Below are 19,994 nucleotides of genomic sequence, written 5' to 3' on the forward strand. Positions count from 1 at the left end.
AACATATCTTCACTCCCTTGCATTGTGTTGATTCTGTGTGAGATCTAAAATCTCTCTGTAAGTAAAACAGAAGGAAGCATATTGAATTCATTATTAACATGCCCTGATGTCAAACTATTCCTGCATGCCTAAATGCCTGAAATACAAGACTCAGAGAAGTACACTTAATATCACTAGCATTAATTTCTTTTTTTTTTTTTACACAGAATGTAATTTGGGGAAAAAACTTTTCAGTAACGTCTTCTAAAACGAATTTTTACTACATTTCATAACTTGGGAAATATTAAAAATTCTCTTCAGTTATTGAAAATGGTTGGAAGCCCATATAAATCTTTTCAAAGAAATTGTCCTTTAAATTCTTAGTTTCCATAGACTCAAAACTAGAAAATTGTTTCATTAGAACATAGCCAAGTATTTTGTTTTGAAGTTTGATTAAGGAATAAATATGTTTTGAATTCTTGGTTTTTTCTAAGGCATTTATTATTATTTAAATTATTTATTATATTTGACTTCAAGATTATCTACCATAGATGTCATTGTATATGATTTTGGAGTTTTTGTCACCTCAGTTCCACAAGGAGCAAGATTAACATTCTCTTTTTAATTAATCTGAGAAGATTTTTCCCAAGAGGAACTTTTTCTGGAAGGACCCTTGTCCTAAATAAAATCAAACAACTAAAACCTAAATTCATCTCTTAAAGGATAATTGGTTAATGTTATGAACACCAACTAGTTGATTAAACAACTATGCAATGATCAGAAGTCTGTGACTTAAAAACCCTTCTGCTCCTAACAGCAACGTTAGAGTCCAAACAGAAATTGTTAGACAAAATAGTCTTTATTCAGCGTCGAGTTTATACAGATTTAAGAAAGGGTATAGGATAGGCAACAACCTAGAACACTTACAAAGGTATGACCATGGTCTTGTAACTCCCAGGAAGTTTTCAATCTCCCAGTCACTTAGCACTTACAGGACCATAAAAACAGGAGGCTGAGGGAGTGTGCTCCATCCATCTTGCCTCAGAAAGCCCTTCGACCTCGATTTTTACCTAATCAGGCGGCCCGTCCAGAGTTACTTTAGCAGATACTACGCCTATCTTTGGGTTATGTCAAAAACACCTTAAAATTCCTTTGAAAGAGATAAGTTGGACTTTCACATGCTATCATTAAGTTCCTTAAAAATAATAGGCAACAGTGAACAGACACAGTTTTCTAAGGCAGAAAAGTATACCCCACATTACCTTTCTATAACTACATTAATTCAAAACAAAAATTTCAGTAAAAATATTGATCCTGTTCTTCATTGGGTTCAATGGTAATACAAATATTGCGAGCCAGACTTAAGTTTCTCATACGTTGTTATTTTGTACAAAACTTAATATGAAACCACACATCCCAGTTTCTTCCATAATTCATACTATAGAACCTCGGATTTAATTGTGTGTGCTTTGAAATAAATTCTCTCCTCAACCACGACTATTATGGAGTTGAAAAGACTAGCTCCAGTTAGAGAGAATGACAACAGTCATAGCAATCAGGCCCTTGGTCCGAAATGTAAACACACAGGAAAAAGGCAGAAGGAACTAGGGAGAGAGAAGAAATGTTCATTTATATTGTTTCCAACTGATGGCAACCAGATCCAGAATTCTAGTGTGGTGTGAGCGCGTCTCGAGTCATTAGGAAGGATATTTTCATGTGTTTAAGAGAAATAACCAGATGCCATACTCGCTGGGCCTAGTCAAACTATAATATCTAAGGATAACAAGTGAATATAAAGTACTAAAGTTCTGAAAAAAAAAAAATGCTAAACAGGAACTTCAAGCCTTCTGTGGTTAACAGTCTAAAAGCCTCCCTGAAAAGTGAAGATGGAATACAGAAACCCAGACTCATACAATTAACGTGAGACTACCTCCCTAGTGCTTACACTAAAAGCCCCAACTTGGAAATGTGACCACTCCTGAGCACTATCACTTTAAGAGATGTTAGAAAGGCGGCTGTAAACATTATCCTGAATATGATGGCACCAAGGACAGCAGAAGCCTGTGTTCATTCTAAAGCGCAGAGCCACTAGCAGGACTGCTTCACCCAACGGTCACCTTAGGCTCCCAGTGGTGCTGTCATTGCCATTTTAAAGCCCAGCCCTGGGAAGAGTCCATTATACTCCATTACAATATTATTTACAGAGCAGCACCTCTGCCACCTTAATCCATTGTCAGGAATTCGCTCCAAATGGAGAAATCGAGTCAGGCTGCATTCCGCAAGCACAAGCACCAGAGAGAAGCCGAAGCCAAGTCAGCAACACTGGGCTTTGCTCTCTGCTGTCAAGGTCTCCTTTTCCAGTTTAATTCTGTCCACATCAGTTTCTTCATTAGGAAAGCTTTGATGGTTTGCAAGAATATTCTTCACTAGGAACCGGGCTGCTTCATCTATGTTTATGTTCTCCTGGAAAGCAGAAAAGCAGAATAAGATCAAGTCTTAGGGTTAATTCTTAGAAGACAGATACCGAGAATTACTGGGACCTAGGAAAATTCCTCAGAGGGGCTCTGTGAGTACGCCAACTACCATCTTCTCCAATACTAAAGTGTTTGCTAAGAGTTCAACGCTGTTCAGGAATGTGGCTCTGGAACCCTCTTCTTTTTACAAGGGATCACCCTTTCTTATGTTCTGTTTTAAACTTTTTGCCACTGAGGTTCAAGGAAATATCTTCACGGTGAAAATGAATCTTCACGCTGACCGGGGTTGCCGCTCACATAAATGCAAGCACTAAGATGAAAAAGAACCCTGCCCTTGCACATCTAATTCAGACATTCAGGATTAATTATGAAGAAAAATGTCAAAGGGCATCATGTTGCTCCCTTATCTCTGAGTACAAAGTATTACTTTTATTACTAAGAGTAATGCTATAGGTGTGACATCCATTAAGACTATCCTTAGGAATCGAGCCATCACATTTGTGTGATAAATTTATAAGTTGTCATTAAATACACAGTAAGTAACACAGCAAAATCTGTGAGTTTTAAAGCATTTAACTTACCATTTTTAAATAATTTCAGATTTACAGACACATTGCAACAACAGTAAAAATTCCTATACATCTTCACCCATATTCCTCAGACGTTAACATCTTAGATAACCAGAGTACAACCATCAAAATCGGGAAATTAGATATCGTTGTGTCAGAGTTAATCTATCAATTTTATTCAAATGACACCAATTGCCTCAATGAGCCGGGTGAGCAGCTGTATTCTGTGGTCATGTTTCCTTGTCTCCTTTCATCTGAAACAGTTCGTCTCCTTGCCTTTCATGAACTTGACACTCGTGGAGAGTACTGGCCAGAGAATACCCCTCAATCTGGGTCTGTTTTATGCTTCCTTTTCATTAAATTCAAGTTATGCGTACCTGACAGGAACGGACCTCAGTGATGTGTCCTCAGTACGTGAGGAGGCACGTTTGCTTAAAATCACGTCTACCAGGCTTCTCCACTGAAAAGTTACCATGTTAACCTTTGTACATAGTAAGTACCAATATGTAAATACCCTGTTTTTCACCATACTTTTTCCCATTAATTTGAGGATCAATGAATTCTTCCTTGAAAACAATTATCGTGGTGTCTAATGGTGATTTTCTATTTTCCATTATTCCTTCTACATTTATTAGTTGGAATTCTACTGTTAGGAAGAGCTTTCTCTTCTCTCCCACTTATTTATTCATTTATTTATATCATGGGTTATTATTTTACTCTATGGATTAAATCCATTACAATATTATTCACTTTGTGGCTCAAATTTCTTAGATTTTGGAGCTCCTATAAGTAGGCTCCTGTGTCTTTCTGACATGTCTCCATCACACTTTGTGAGAGTTCCTTACTTTCTGACACCACAAAATATCTCAGGCACATCTTTACTTTCCTTGTTCCACTAGTCCTAGAATCAGTCAGTTCTCTAGTGAACCCCAGTTCTTTTTCGTTGGAGAAAAGAAGTATTTAAAATTACTGAGGACTTGGTAAACTCATTGGTTCTGTGGTATCATTGCTTCTAAGCCCTCTCACCAGACAGACCTAAATACATGTGTGTATCCATACACATCGATATGTGTATCTCTGTTTATACACGTAAGGGGTGTGTGGATGTGGACGTGGGTATATGCACATGCATGAATGCAGAAATATACTACATACATATACTGTGTTTCCCCAAAAATAAGACCTAACCAGACCATCAGCTCTAATGCATCTTTTGGAGCAAAAATTAACATAAGATCTAGTCTTATTTTACTGTAAGATCCAGTCTTATTTTAATATAAGACTGGGAATATAATATAAAATAACATAACATAATATAATAATACCAGGTCTTATATTAATTTTTGCTCCAAAAGACGCATTAGAGCTGATGGTCCGGCTAGGTCTTATTTTCGGGGAAACACGGTATATATAAAAAATATTACGTTCAGATCAATCACTGCAATTTCAATCACATACCATGAGGCGCATTCTAGCCTTCTCCCTTATTTGCTACACTTTTCTCAGACAGTGAGAAACTTGCAAAACCTGTTTTACTTATTAAAGTATCTTTTCCAGCATCAACACAAGTTTTTGGCCTCCACTCCCAAGATAAGTATTAACTTTAAATATTGATCTTTGAATGTCCCACTGTCACTCAGTTCTCACCATGCCCATTATATCAAATAATTATAACATTCTCTAACTTGATTTAATAGCAATTGATTAGGAACAGAAATTCCCATGTTGTAGTGTATTTGGTCACATATTTTCAGATTGGGAATCCATTATTTGCCATAAAGGTAAAAAGATGAAATTCATGAATTCAAAACTGTCTGTTGGTTACATTCCTATTAGAATTCAGATCACTGGAATTCAAGCAGAAATGAGATTTGTGGTTAGCTGCCGGCCGGCTCAGAAGTATAGGTGTTAGTAGTGACCTTCAAACAGTACTTTCAGCTCCGACTAAAATTTTTAACCTAAATTTTACATTATTGTTATTCTCTTGGAACACTCCTGGTTTAGTACCAAGGAAATTCTGTAGAAGATGTTTCTAATATATTTGTAGGAAAGCACAGAACATACCTGAAAGTTTTACTCTTACCCAATGTTTTCCTCCTCATCCCTCTATGTGACACAATCTATAAATATGACAAAACTGATGGCTTATGCAGTCTCAAAACTACAGGCTACATGACACAACTGTTTACAGATCTTCCATCCAGATTGTGGGGACAAATTTGATTTATTATCTGAATGATTAATTCAAGTAAAATCTAAAGAGGAAATTTTATCTGTAATACATACATCTCCTCCACCAAATCTCATGTTCCAATAAACATTTACACATACCATTAATTTTTTCCAACAAAGTTAGGAAGTAAAGCAAATCCCCTGACAGACACACAGAACAGACAGAGGGCATGGCTTCCAGGAAAAGTCTCTCTACAAGGAGCCTTCCCTTCCATGATTTCTTACTTCCTATCTGGCCAAGTGCTCATGCAGCTTCTCTGGGCTTCATCCCTCTTCCACCAAACTTTTTACTTATGAAACTAAAATTTAAGACATAAGGAAAAAGTTATTTAAATAGTCTGTAGCTTAGGAGTAAACACTTCTGCCTCCAGCAGGCACTATTCTTCCCAATGACTCCATCATCACTTAGTATCTTCAGAGACGCCTTTTAGTGCAGTCTCTCACACCTTTGCTTTCATTATTCTGACCATCAGTGGCACGAAATAATCTTCCCCTTTAAGGTGGGTTTCTCCTAAAGCTAAAAGCAACCTGGTAGTACACAGGTGAGTAGGGGAAACATGTTTGTTTGTTGTTTTTTAATACATACAAGAAATTCACAGAACGCATACTAAAAGCTGGAACTGTGTTAAGATTACACCAAACTTATGGTTTTGAGTGTGTCTGTCATAAGTTTCTCAAGCACTTCAGCATTCTTATATAAGTCTGAGTGTTATTTGGAATCTAAAGGGAAACTTCCAATGCACATAAACAAGCATCCTCCACCCTCCAATTTGTGTAAATGCCGGTGATTATCACGTTCACTTTCTTGTATATCTAGGCTGTTAAGATTGTCAACACCCAACTTCAGTGTTTCTGTTTTCCCTCAAAATTGTATTATCCAGCTTTTCATAATTGGTGAAAGAAAAGTCCTCACTTTCCTATTCATGAAGAAGCATGTCACAAATGTTGATACTTTACTCTTGTTCAAATTCTTTCATGCAGTTAATCTAAGATTCTTTGAACACCATCTGAACACATGTCTCTCTGATCCTTCAGTGCCTGCGTGAGCCCTGCACGTGAACTACATCTTCACCAGGGACGCGGCCCTATGTTTCGTTAAGCCTCTGTAAAAAGAAAAAATGCTTGTGCTTCACAATACTCCTCCTACCCCACAAACTTTAGGCGCACGTGAAAAACTTCATTTTAAAACTCAATACATAGAAAACGTCATTTGTTATTTGCCCTAAATAATAGCTCATTTTGATATTAATGTAAAATTTTCCATTCACCGCTCCATGAACCAATTTTGAAGCATTCCTGCTGCTGACTGAAAGACGATATAATATATCCATGCTATGCTTCGCTTTTCTCCAGGTTTCCAACAACCACTCACATAAATCCATCGAAGTACTTTATAGTGACAGCTCAGATTGACAAGTGAACAGCAGAGCAGATACAAACACAAAACAGATCTCACCTTTGCAGAGGTTTCAAACCATCCACTGAAGCCATGCTCTTTGCAGAACTGGTCCATCTGGGAAGGATTTTGGCCACCATCCTTTTTCTGGTCACATTTGTTAGCTAAGAGAACAACAGGAATAGGGCCGCCATTTGGAAGATGGACTTTACTATCCAGATCACTCTTCCATTTTAAGACTGCCTCAAACGTGGACCCTCTCGATATATCAAAGACTATAAACGCACCAACCGCTTCTTTGTAGTATACGCGGGTCATGTTGCCAAACCGCTCCTGCCCTAGAAATAAATACAATGCGAGGTTAGAAACCCCTAATTCAGACACAGTCTCTATTTAGATATAACGCCTCTGAGCCTAAGGATAATGCTGTAAATACTCATCTCCCAGTCCATAGCAACATAAACTGGTGAGATTAAGGACATACACGCAGAACTGAATCATAAAGCAGAAGTGCTGCTCATGTGGTCTGAGTACACAATTAACTAGTTTTTGTTTTGTGCATATAATAAATATGCTCCATAAGCATCAAGATGACAGTACTTACAGCTGCAGAGTCCATCATTTCCCCCTCCACTTCCCTTGGTCTAAGAGAGGAGAGGTACTAAAGGAAAAAAGAAAGCTGGGAGTAAAGCAGGAAGAGACAAGCATAGAAGAAAATGACGCTTGCAGGAACAAGATTAAGTGCAGTGGGTTATATGCTAGTCAAAAAGATTCGGACTGGACATGAGATAAAGGAGCTCACGTTCTTAACTCATCCTTCCCCCACAGCTCTAGCCTACACTGCTTTTGACTCAGTGTGCAACACTGTTCTCTAAGCAGGCAGATACATGCAAACCTACTATTTTAGAACAAAAAGTGGCATAATTGGTTGTTACTAAAAGAAGGATCAATTACAGAGTTCTTCAAATACTGTACTTTTAAAATAATTTAACATTTTAAATACTTCGGGAAAAATCGACTGCAGGCTACATTATATAGGACTTTGCAAAGCATTCACTTACTATCTGATATCATACCATTCTTTGATATAGGAAAGGCCCCTATCTTTATCTGACAGATTAAAAAAAACATGTAAAGAGCTACCTGACCAGGGTCACAGTAGCACTGACTAAAGAAGATAGGACTCGACACCCAGGACTTCTAACTCTAACACACCTGCAGAAATACGATGTCAGCCATTCTAGACTATCATGCAGTTGCTTTGAATTCTTTTTTTTTCTCGCTTTTTCCTCCCCCCCCCCCCCACTCCGGTTCAAGCCGTTGTTTCTCAGTCCAGTTGTGTAGGACACAGCTCCCTGGCCCATGCTGGCATTGGGCTGGTATTGGTATGAACCTTGGGCTCCCCCTGGCTGAGGCAGTTGGTTGCCAGCTCACGGTAGCTCACGCCAACCTCCAGCTGCTCACCACAGCCCAGCTCCAAAGAGAGCTGTTGTTCACAATCTTAGCTGTAGAGGTCGCAGCTCACGGGCCCATGTGGGAATCGAACTGGTGACCTCGGAGTTAGGAGCATGGCACTCCAACCACCTAAGCCACTGGGCCGGCCCCCTGCTTCGATTTCTAAAGCTTATACCTAGGGTTTCCAGGCAGGAATTCCCATCCATTCTCAGGAATTTTTGCTTTCCTGTTCCTGAATCCCGAGATATGAACTGTTTTCTGTGCTCCACGATGAAATAATTTCCACAAAGTGATGGCCAATATTACCAACCACCTGGGTTCAAGGAGCCGATTCTCTCGATTTCCCGACCAACTTTTCTTGGGATTCGGGAACAGAAAAACAAAAAAAAAATTCCTGAGAACGGGTGGGAATTCCCAGCCAGAAACCCTAGCGATAAATAGGAAAAATGTCTAAGAGATACACTGTGAGTAGTACGTTTATTTCCCATTGTGGGTATTGCCAGCTTCAAGGAGCCGATTTTCCCGATTTCCCGACCAACTTTTCTCAGGACTTGGAAATGGGAAAGCAGAAAAAATGCACGAGAATGGGCTGTAATTCCCGCCCAGAAACCCTACTTATACTTTCAGTCTGTCAAGTTACTGAGTAGAATGCTATGGAAAAATGAGTGGCGATCAATGTAAATCTAAGATTTATAACTCTTTGACCAATGATAAAAACACAATAGGACATTTTCCTATTAAAACACATGATGAAAAACACGCTTTATCTACATTTTACTGATAGTACCAAATGCAAAGCGACCCCAAATTACTATTTTTCTCCTCCAGATTCTCCTATGCCATCATACAATTATAGACATTGCTTAATGGAATAATGGAAGAATACAAGAGTCAGTCCGAACAATTTTTATGATTCCGGGATTCTACCTGCCACAAACACATACGTAAAATGCAGGAAATTCCTGCCATGATGAATGCTCCCAGGTTATGTCCTGTGACAGGAGAGGACCAGGTAGAGCAGAAAGTCTGCAGCTATTAAATAAAAAAGACAGCTGCACAAATTTTGTTTTGTGGTGTGTGTGTGTGTGTGTGTGTGAGTTAAAGCTTATAGCAATATGGAAACTCAGCATAACCTGGGAGAGCTTCCTCTTACAATAGGTCTGCAGAAGTAGTTCAGACAGGGGCAAGAACTCTAATCAACACCACCTTCTTTGACCAGTGCTGTAGCCATTTCGTACTGGAGCAGGGAGGATCTGTGTTCACACTTCCCTGACAAAACACTTAAATGACAATCTTATAACTGGAAGACCATACCGCCTATCATCTAGACTGACCTCTCTAACTTTATAGATGAGAAAATAACGTCTCAGGGCAATTAAGTTATTCAAATTTCCTAGTGATTTGTTACTAATGTACTGCCTGATCTGTTAGCCAAATATTTTCTAGGGTATACACACTGCTCCCTATGTCCCCATGATTCCAAATAGATCCAAGGCAGCCCCCTCAGTCTACAAGTGACTCTCCTTCAGGACAGCACAGCCCTACTCCAGAAGTTAAGCCCCTGCTGTGTGGCCACTAGTGCTTTACCACAGATGAAAACACCCCCCGTTGAGTGCATGAATGACCCCAATACTAGGGACAGCCTTTTTCATCCCTATTGCTGGGGGCATATTGCCAGCATATTCCAAATGACCCTAAAATGTGTTATCCTTTAAAACGATGGGTTACTTCCTTCTCTAGAAGAGGGAACCTTTATTATAACTAGACATCTTGGCATTGAGATAGAAGAAAATGAACACAGTGCTAGTGATCTGGCTTCAAAGACATTTAAAGATGCACATCGTCTTACATACCCAGATGGATAAATCCCTAGGTCCCCACGTTGGCAAAAGGATTAAAATGCTTATCTAATATTTGGGAGTATTCAACACTAATACCTTTGAAAAAGCATTGAGACAACATAATGTATTTTCTAGAATACATATTCCAGTGAAGGAAAAGAAAACCACAAACTACATTGCCTTATCGCTTTATGTCTAATGCAAATTTTCACAAGAATAGTGTTTCCCCTCATAATTAAAATGAGAAGTACATCATTCTGAGTGGTTACTAGAAACACAGGACAGAGATGCTTTCTGTTTTGATTTTAATCACTGGTTTTTCTTTAGTTTGTTAATGTTTGTCTCAATATTTTATGTTCATGTTCCCATTTGATAAAAACAAGTATCTCTTAATGGTACTTGAAACTCAAAGTACAAATTTCACAACGACAAACAGATCAAAGCAATAGGACAGCGGGAGCTTAGTTTTCCAAGTACAAATGTTTACCTTTTCCCACCCACTGAGAATCACTGAGCTACCTATGGTATATTCTTGCTCAAGGTGACTGGATGAAAATGTACAGTTTCTAGTTAATGCATGTAAAGTCCTTGAAAAATTTTTCCTTAAATCTCATTGTGCATTTCGGAGATAAAGCTTCTAACAAGCTTGTGTGTTTGGCTGATAGATCAGGACCCAATCAAAATTAAAGTCTCGTCGTTGATTCTAAAAGGAAAATTATCTGGCCATTAGAAACTTTTATAGCTTGCTACAGGTAATAATGTGATACCATAATGTGTCTTGGGTTTTACATGTAAGAGGCTATAATTTGTAGCCACATAGGTTTTGGTATTTTTAGGCATCAAATTAATGACTCGCTGTACTACTTTATCGTGCTATTTTAAACCTGCCCCAGCATTACACTTTAACATGTAACGTGCTAGAATTACAGGCACTGGTAAAAATAAAACAATTTCTTACACTAAAGAACTACCATAATACGGACCATTAAAGCAATGTAACTAAGAACAGACGGGACTGCTACCTGCAGCATTCCCTTTACTCTACACTGGCTCTCACAACTTTCCATAAAACAAGTGGCTCTATTATCCTCAGTAAAAGTTTAGAAGATAATGCATCAACTTAGCATCATATAATTTAGATTTGATATGCACTAAATTTCATAGTTTAATATTGTGCTACTAAGAACGTAAAAGTAGTCCCATGACTTTACACAATTCCGTTCATTTCTCTGGTTTTCTTTTTTTATCATATGTAGGATGAGAGGGAAACAATAAAACAACGCAACCTTTGGAGTCAGAAATATCTGGATCCATGCCCTATCCCTGCAAGTCACAGGGATACAGACTTGGGAAAATCCCTTAACTTTCCCGAGTCTACTCATCTGTAAACTGGGAATAATTCCCATTTCTCCAGTTTATTGTCAGTATAAATGAGAATAAAAGTAAATTGAATAAGAGTGACTAGAAAACAGTTTTAATAAATTTTAACTATTATTATGTGACAGGGTCAGTGACCAAGTTTCCAACTCTGGGATTCTATGCTCACAGTTAGAAAAATATTTCCACTGGGAAAAATAAGCATGATAGGGAAAGACAGGCTAAGTTACTATTTAAACCATGCACACAGCATTGTTTATGCACATACTACCAGCTTTTGAGGTTGAGATTAAACCTGTATGTCAAGCAAGAGTAACAAAACTGAATACAGAAAAAAATAGGACAAAGCCTAAACGGAAAATAAACTGATTTTGAGACGGTAGCAGTAGTGTCACTAAGTAATCCTCAAAATGACCTATTTCCAGATACATGCCAATTCAGACTCTGGATTTTTTTGTTGTTGTTATCTTCAGACGACTAGGCTTTTGTGGTATTTAGTCACTGTGCAGGGTTCGTCCTATCCAACTATTTACATCTTCTGTAGTGACTATAAAAGGAACAGCTGACTTTAATCAATTTAAAGTAAAGGGTGAAGTAAAAATATGTTTCTGATTTGTGTTTTAGAAGTTTAAGATATGGGCTTTTTCCTTAAACTTACTTACTCAAGTGCAAGAAATATATCTCCTCTGCCCTGTAAATCCTCTTGTCCCCATATTCTACTCAGATTGGGGCTTTTGAGAGAGCCACACTGATAAGGAGGAAGCAATATGAACATGAGAAGGGAACTTGAGGGTCATGGGAGGTAAGTGTGAGGAAGCAGAGAGAGCAGGGTGGCTTGTTACTTCACATGGAGAACTCTGGAGTGCAGTGAGAGGGTGGGTCTCCTGGCAGGGTGCAGCAAAGCCAATGACAGAACTGTCCTCAGCTTTAGTATAATTCAGATCACACACGGAGTTTGGTAAATTGCACATTTCCAGGCCCCAGCTCTAGGAATTCTGATTTGGTAAGTATGGAGTATTGCTAGTTGCCTACTGCAATATCCCTCTGCAAAATTTTATTTGGGGAAGCAATGTATCCAATTAAACAAGGAAAAAAGCCTTAGATTTTCTAATTGCCCTTGCTGTGCATTTGATTGGACCATAAAGACACATAACGTGGCCAAGGAATAGCTGAGTGGTGAAATGTCAGTTTAAGTCCATGAAAACTTTCCAGTTCTGTTCACCAGCCTTGGACGGCCCAAACACAGACTGACTGGTGAGAAAATTAATTTATCTCTTGTTAAATCAAGAGGTAGGGTGATGTCTGCCAGATGAAACCAAGTCTATTGTCACAGTTGATGCTAAAGAAGCTGCATTTTAAACTCGTTTGAGTCTGATCTGATAGAGGAGGCGCCATATTATCATACTATATATATGTACATATATATATATATATATATGTACATATATGCGTGTGTGTATATATATATATATGTATATATATGTATATATATATATATATATAGCTTAATTTCAAGAAGCAATAAAAAAATCAATGCAGAAGATACTTAAGGAAAGTATCTGGAGAGAAGTAAATGTAAGGAATGGGGAAGAAGAGAATGTAAGGTCCTCTGTCACTTAGAAAGACCAACAGAGATCCTTAAACTAAACCCCTGCTATCCATTTATCTTATGTGGTTCGTCTCTCAAAAGAAGAGTAAAGAAATTATAGGTTCCTAGCCTTCTTGATTGCAAAAAGCCAAAAAGCTGTTTTGAAAACATAATTGAATAGAATTCTAAAGCACCTTTTTCTTGAACTTTTATTTCACCCTCCAGAAATCTCCCCACATGTATATGTCTACACTTTTGTTCACCATCCAAGAGAAGATCTCTATAATCATAACGCAACTTCCATTTACCCTCTTAGCCCACTCTGTTACTTAAGTGTTGATTAAGTGTGAAAGCCTCACTATTTTAAGAATATGCTATTCTTGGGCTACAAATCTAAGGCTTTCAAAGTTTTCTTCTTTGGAAGCACACTCAATTTATTTTAATAAATGCCTAGAAACACGGATTAATCATGTTTTTATTCTCTATATTTTATGATGCTTTGACATCCTGGGGCCTTGTGGACAGAGGAGGTACCACCCTTCCTAGGGTTAGTAGTACTTTCCTAGAGGGTTAGCTAGTGCTTTCCTAGAGATAACAAACAACTTGCTGAGAGCACGTCTTTGATATGCAAACTACTCAACCCAGAGTCCATATCCTCCATCTGCCTGTCTCCTTTTTCCAGGATTCTGCAGTCCAGGACACTATCCTCCATCGTAACTTACCCACTGGCCAGGTACTAGAACCTATGGAGGGACCACCCCTAGAGCCCAGAGCTCACCGAAATCTTTCGAACCATCAAATCCTAAGCTTGTTCAGCTTGCCTGTGCTGCCTTGCCCATTCTTTCCTGCAAAAACCACAAAAAAGGCTCTAGCCAAGGCTTTGGCCTCATCCCTTCTGCCTCCTGAGTGACCCTGGTGCTTCCCCAGGGGTTCTGCATGGTGTGGCATGCTGCCTCCTGATGGAACTATGACAAACAATTTTTTCAATGGCGATCATCTCCTAATGTGCTGGCCTCATCATCCCTCATCATAAAAACAAAATCCTGGGTAAATTTTAAAGTAGAATTAAGAATCACTGAAATTTCCATATCAAAAGCTTAAGAAAATTGGAAGGTTATGTGTATGATGGATAAAAAATGTCTCCTAAAATATATTTTAAAGTAACACTGCATCTCTGGAATAACGCATGGCTTATAGGTTTAATCAGTGAGGTTACAGAGTATACAGCAGGCAAGCATCTATAATTATTACCTTGCTCTTCCTGCGAGTGCACTTCATCTACATAACGATTAAACAGCTTTGTTATCTGAAATCCACCATTTCAAACAGTCTCTCAAAATTCACCAAAAAAAAGATAAAAAAAAAGGTGGAGCCAATCAAAAAGCTTCTACCTCATTATACTCTGCTTCATAATTAAGAGAAGTATAGTAACTGGAAATTTTAGATTGGTAACACAAAGAGCTGGTAATTACTACAATGGGTATAAAACGAGCCATATGTTCTAATGTAATCAGAACATTTGCAAATTCAGACAAGGGTTTATACTACTGTTTGACACCAGTGAACCAAAACTCCACTACACTGTTCAAAACACTGTTTTCATATCTCAGCGTCATGAGACCTGTCTCTGTACAGTGCCTGTTTTCTTGGTCAAGTTACTACATCTGACTGTATTTAGAATCTCTATGGAATCTCTAAAAAGCGTATAATTCAGTTCAACTGGTAGAATGGTTAGACAGATGGTTGGGAGTGAAGTCAAGTTTTAGTACTTTTTATCATTATCACAGAATTTCCATATGTAGTAACACAAATATGCTGTTATGCTGACCATCCTGCCTGGCCAATTGTGAATGTACATTCCAGACTGGGGCACACAGGTGTCTCAGGACTATGAATTAAAGATTGAAAGATGTTAAATGGGACAGTAGGCTTTGCTTGCAGTTAGGCAAAGCAAATGAGTGTGAATAAGACAGAGGACGGCAAGACTGTACAAGAGGCATATGTAATCAAATTTTTAAAATTCCTGTAAATGAGTTATTAAGTAATTGGCCCCCAATAGGCCCCAGGAAAGTTACTGTAGTATTCATTGTTTAAGGCAGAGACTACACATAACTACAGACTAATTCCTCAATTAGAAGCACTGCTTCTTCCTCTTTAGAAGACACTTGAATATTAATAATTCCTGACTGATAGATACTTTGAAGGTCAAGAAAGCATTAGAGCAATAGTCCAGATTCTTGCTCATAAAGGGTTATAGGAGAGGTATAAAAGATGACAAAAAGAGACCACTAGGTATAGTAATTGGCAATATGCAAGACGGAACAGGAAACACAGCATCAACATTCTAATTTAGGATAGGAATCAAAAGAAAAAAAGTGAACGTAATGTGGTTTATATAATTGATGTCTTCCAAGCACACATTTTATGCTTTGGTAAATATTGTTTACATGAATTTCAGAGTAGGTTGTTTCTGATTTGTTTTATGGTCCAAAGGAGTATTACTCAGATTTTTATAAAGAAATTTTGATCCTAAAGAGTGAAGGGTAGCAGAATAGGCCATCCCAAAAAATGCCACTTGGCATAAAGATTATTTGGAACTAAAGGCCTCTTTTTGTTCAACCAAGTATAAAAGCATTTAGGTTTTGCCACTTGGGTCTTCATTTACTTATGAGGGCGCTTGTGTCATGTAAAACTTAAATAAATTTCTGCTCTTAATCTGTTTTACATCAATTTAATTCTCAGGTCCAAAAGAAAAGTATAAGAGGGTAGAGATAAAATTTTGCCTCCCTTACAAAAGCAACCACTTCAACAAACACATGAAGATACAATAAGAAAGTATTCCTAAGGCCTGTACCCAAGAGACACTATGGTTCTTAATTTGAAGAGTTTAGCTTAAATGATTGGCCATATCTGCAGAAAACATTTGGACCATTCCTGCCTGTCATACTTGCCAAAGCTTTCAAGTATACAGACTTGACAATTTCTTTCCCATCTCTAAAGGAACAGGAAAACTAGCAAGAACAGGACACCTTAAGTTAATCCTCTCAAGTGGCCAACTCTACCTACTGTTTTGCAATCAAGAAATATTTCTATCCTTTGAGAATTAAGTATGATTCAGCTTTGTTACTACATAAGGCAAATATGTTTAGCCACAGGGAACTTTGTGGAATGGTCTCCAGTTTGCCTTCATTACATCATTACTACTTAATTCAAAGGGTATGAGCTAGGATTCACTAGTAGCTCTAACACCCAAACCAAACACAGTTAATAATATAGCTCTCTAAACCTTAAGTCAAAGCCAGGTTATTTTTGTCTCCGTTTCCTTATATATTAAGATTCCATCACTGAAAACCTATTTATAAAATGAGTCTAATAATTTCCAATTACCTCCCAAGTTTACCTCTAATCTTGTTAAATGATGGTGTTAATTGCTGGTGTGTATGTGCTAAATGGTATCTAACACTTTTGCAGATCTTAAAGGTCTGCTTTCCTTGCTGGCAAAGCTCAAGCTTTGAATTTAAGCAAAAGTACAAGGATATTCCACGTAGGCCTATATTCCCCAGAGTCCACTAAAGACTAAGTGCCCTTCCAGGCTGCATAGATCTATTCAAGGTGATACCAGGAAGAAAATTCTTTGTCATGCTTTTGCTTTCCCAAGTCTCCAATTGTCAGGATTTTTCCTTGAAGCTTAAAAACACAACTGTGCCATAAAAATCTTTTCTTTACCCGCAGTAGGACCCAATCATAATGGAATAGTTAAACAGCACATTTTACATGAAGACTAAGGCAAAGTCAACAGCCCTCCTAGGCGGGGTTTAAAATTACCTTCATGGACACCCACATCTACACTGAAGATTCCTGGATAATGATTATCACATGGTAAGGCAAACTTTAGAGTCCATGAGTTTGACAACAAGCAATACTACTGTTCATAAGTGTTCTATGAAATAGCAGGAAGTGTTTCGAAAGAAGCCTCTGGCTTCAAAAGATGACTTTTCTAACGAACTTTTAGTTTTCTGTAACAAAAAAAAAAAAGATAAAAGCTGAGCCCAAGGCTGACTATCCCACTTTCTCTGAGGGACAGTTGTACATAAATTTCTTCTCATATCTGAGGCAGAGAAGTCTGTCCTTATAATAAATGAAGGCATACATTATAATTCTTCAGTACCTTCTCCTATGTAATAAGCTGTGAATGAAAGAGCAGTACCTAGCGCAGACCTGTGTGCCCACCCCACTCTGCTACCAGCTGGGCTTGGGTTTATGCACCTGTAGGATGAAGGATGTTCTCTCCAACCCTGCTCTATTGCAGCCTGGGTTCTTACCACTCATAACGATTGAACAGGGTAACTTCTGGTTAAATTTTCCAAAAGTTAACATCTTTTTAAATACCCACATCCCACCCACCACACCAGCCAGAGTTCAAGTTTTCATAAATTACTGCAAGGATAATATGTACCCCCTCAAAGAGGGGTATTATGCACCAAAATGACAACTGAAAGCAAATGCTAGGAAAACATATGGGCGTGGGGTAGAGGGAGCAGCAGCGGGGCTAGGTGTTGGGTTAGGGAGGGAAAAAAAGAGCATACGGTTTCCAAATCTTCACGTGGGTGACCTGACATAGGAATGCGAGCATGGTGTATGAAGAATGGGACTTCACTCACAAAGAGGGGCCTCAGATCCAATGTGGGTGATGAAAAACGTTCCCAAAAGGAACCTGGTTTCTAGTCTTGGTTGTCTCACTAACTAGAAATGTCACTTTGGGTAAGTCATCCAACCAGTCTGAACTTCAGTTCTTACCTGTTAACTGTTAAAGCTGAATCTGAGGCGTTGGCCCTCTCCCTCTGTGGGGAGTCTTTCTGCTGTATTATAAACTTGTCAATATTCGGAGTTAAAACTTCTGGAAACGCCCTATGGCTTTGTCCCCTCTGGTTAGGTGAGAGAGCGGGCCTCCTTTGCATCTCTTAAAAATAAGAGGGCTTTCCGAAGACTTAGCGGAGGCATCAGGGCAGGGTTATTTATTTATTTATCTTGTCCTGCTTTTAAATTCTTCAACTACTACTGCCCGCTCCATAGTTCTAATCCCACAGGAGTCCACCCGACTATGTCCCTTTTAAGTCTCTTTCTTTTAAACGTACACAGGCGAGTCCAGGCTGAGGACAGAGAAAGGAGGAGACGAGAGGAGCCGAGTGGCCCCTGGCACCCGAGGTTGGGAAACGGCGGACGCCCCTTCCCTGGGGCCGCCGCCCGCCTGCCGGCCGCGGGGTCCGCACGTGTCCGCGCCTGGGCCACCCTCTTACCCGCGATGTCCCACAGCTGCAGGCGCACCAGCGTCCCGCTGTCCCAGTTGAGGACCTTGAGGGCAAAGTCCACCCCGATGGTGGCCCGGTAGTGCTGGGAGAAGAGCTGGTGCACGTAGCGCTTGATGATGCTGGTCTTGCCCACGCCGAGTTCGCCGATGACCAGCACCTTGAAAAGGTATTCGCGGGTCTCGGGCACGGCGGCGGCGGCCGCCCCCCAGCCGGGGTCCCCGGCTCCGCCGCCCGCCATGAGCGCCCCGGTCACGCTCGAGCCGGCTGCTCTCGGACAAGGTACCGCCCCGCGCCGGGCCCCCGCGGGCGGCCCAAACTTCCCCGAGGCCGCGCCCGCGACACCGCCTGATCGGTCACAGGACCCGGAACCCGTCGCCGCTCGCAGCCCGTGCGGGGCGGGGAAAGGGCCAGGGACTGCCTGGCGGGGGAGGTCGGGCGAGGAGGCCGCCCCACCGCCGCCCGCGCTCCCGGCAGGCCCCGCCACGACGCCCGGCACTTCCTCCCGCGGGGCGGCGCCGGCTGGCGGGGCGGCGCGGAGCCGGGTCGCCCTCTAGTGGTGGCCCCGGGGAGCGGAGTATTCCCAAGCTCAGAGGGAGCCAGCCAGGGGCCCGGGGGAGCCCAGGAGGTTCAAGGTCAGCCTGAAAAAGTGCTGAGGCTCAGGAGCCCGCTCTGAAAGCCCTGGTCAGAGCGCAGGTCGTCGGGGAGCCGGCGCGGGCCTGAAAATAAACTCTGGCTCTGCCCTGATTAACACCTGGAGAGCATTGCCTTAGATTTATCTCTAGAGCCCACTTTAGAAGAGGTGGAAAGGAATGGCAAAATGACTCTGAATTTGATAAAGGACTGACAACGCTTTAGTGTTTAAATGAGGGAGTGAGTCTGAAGAAGACAAAGAGTCTAATACAATCTAGTGTTACTTTTCTAACAAACACCAACGCCTTTTTAAACCTTCAGCTGTTTGCGGCTCTCAGGTAAATCCTAGGAATTGATTGGCAAGTAATAGGTAGCACTGAGGACTTTTCGTTTCTAAAGAAGAAAGCCTTACCTTGCTTGCTGTGTTTATAAAATCAGGGCATGCCCTCCCCCATAATATTTAGAAACACCTGGAGCTAATATCCTCTGGTAGCTTCTTTAAATAAACTAAAATGACTGCTTACCCTGCTAGCCTCACTCTGTCAATCACTGCAAAATGTTTTTCAGAGGTTCGGAGGAGTTTTAAAATTTAGAAGTCAAGGTGGCAGTGAAACCTATATTAGAATAGCTATTGAAATATCATGGATGTCTCTCTAAAGAAGTTTTATGGCCAACCAGCATATGGCTTTTATGTTCACCCAACGAGAGAGCCCTTCCAATACATCTCCAGCTCGCGGGAAGAGGAAATCCAGCAGTCATTGCCATTAATGTAGCATATTGTTCCACACATACATATGACCATGGATTTTTATGGGTTTCTTCTCTAACCTACCTAGGTTACCACCGACATTAGAAAGAGAATTGTGCTGAAAAAAAAATCGTATGTGGTAAGTGATGTAAAATCAGAAATGGCCACTACTAAAGGCTTGGATCCATTGCTTCTCTGAGTATTAAGGGTTTGTTAAAACAGATTACTAACACCACTCCTACAGGAGTTCTGATTCAGTAGATGGATGGACGCGGATAATTTGCATTTCAAACAAGTTCCCAGGTAATGCTGATGCTCGCATGGGTTCAAGGAGCACAGTGGTTTGGATCAGTGCTTGCTTCTCAAACTTAGACGTTTATATGAATCATCTAGAAT

General features: G+C 40.1%; 1 protein-coding gene across 1 annotated transcript; it reads right to left on the reverse strand.

The window, feature by feature from the left end:
* Positions 1–819: 819 nt before the first annotated feature.
* RAB32 (RAB32, member RAS oncogene family) lies at positions 820–18,711 on the reverse strand. Its single transcript, XM_019746914.3, has 3 exons — positions 18,209–18,711; positions 6,711–6,988; positions 820–2,442 (listed from the first exon to the last, which is right to left on the reverse strand). Exons 1-3 carry the CDS (start codon positions 18,456–18,458, stop codon positions 2,293–2,295), a joined length of 678 nt encoding a protein of 225 aa, XP_019602473.2. The 5' UTR covers positions 18,459–18,711; the 3' UTR covers positions 820–2,292.
* Between the last annotated feature and the right edge of the window lie 1,283 nt (positions 18,712–19,994).

The sequence above is a fragment of the Rhinolophus sinicus genome, chromosome 2 (assembly GCF_057876585.1).
Source record: "Rhinolophus sinicus isolate RSI-liver-muscle chromosome 2, RSI-T2T, whole genome shotgun sequence".
NCBI classification, from domain to species: Eukaryota; Metazoa; Chordata; class Mammalia; order Chiroptera; family Rhinolophidae; genus Rhinolophus; species Rhinolophus sinicus.

What these genes read in the sequence shown, in the direction of transcription:
- RAB32 (XM_019746914.3), bottom strand. Translation starts at nt 18,458, where the DNA reads ATGGCGGGCGGCGGAGCCGGGGACCCCGGCTGGGGGGCGGCCGCCGCC. An exon ending in GCAGCTGTGGGACATCGCGG is followed by an intron (nt 6,989 to 18,208) that starts GTAAGAGGGTGG and finishes ATTTATTTCTAG; the next exon opens with GGCAGGAGCGGTTTGGCAAC. An exon ending in GGTTTGAAACCTCTGCAAAG is followed by an intron (nt 2,443 to 6,710) that starts GTGAGATCTGTT and finishes TCTGCTTTCCAG; the next exon opens with GAGAACATAAACATAGATGA.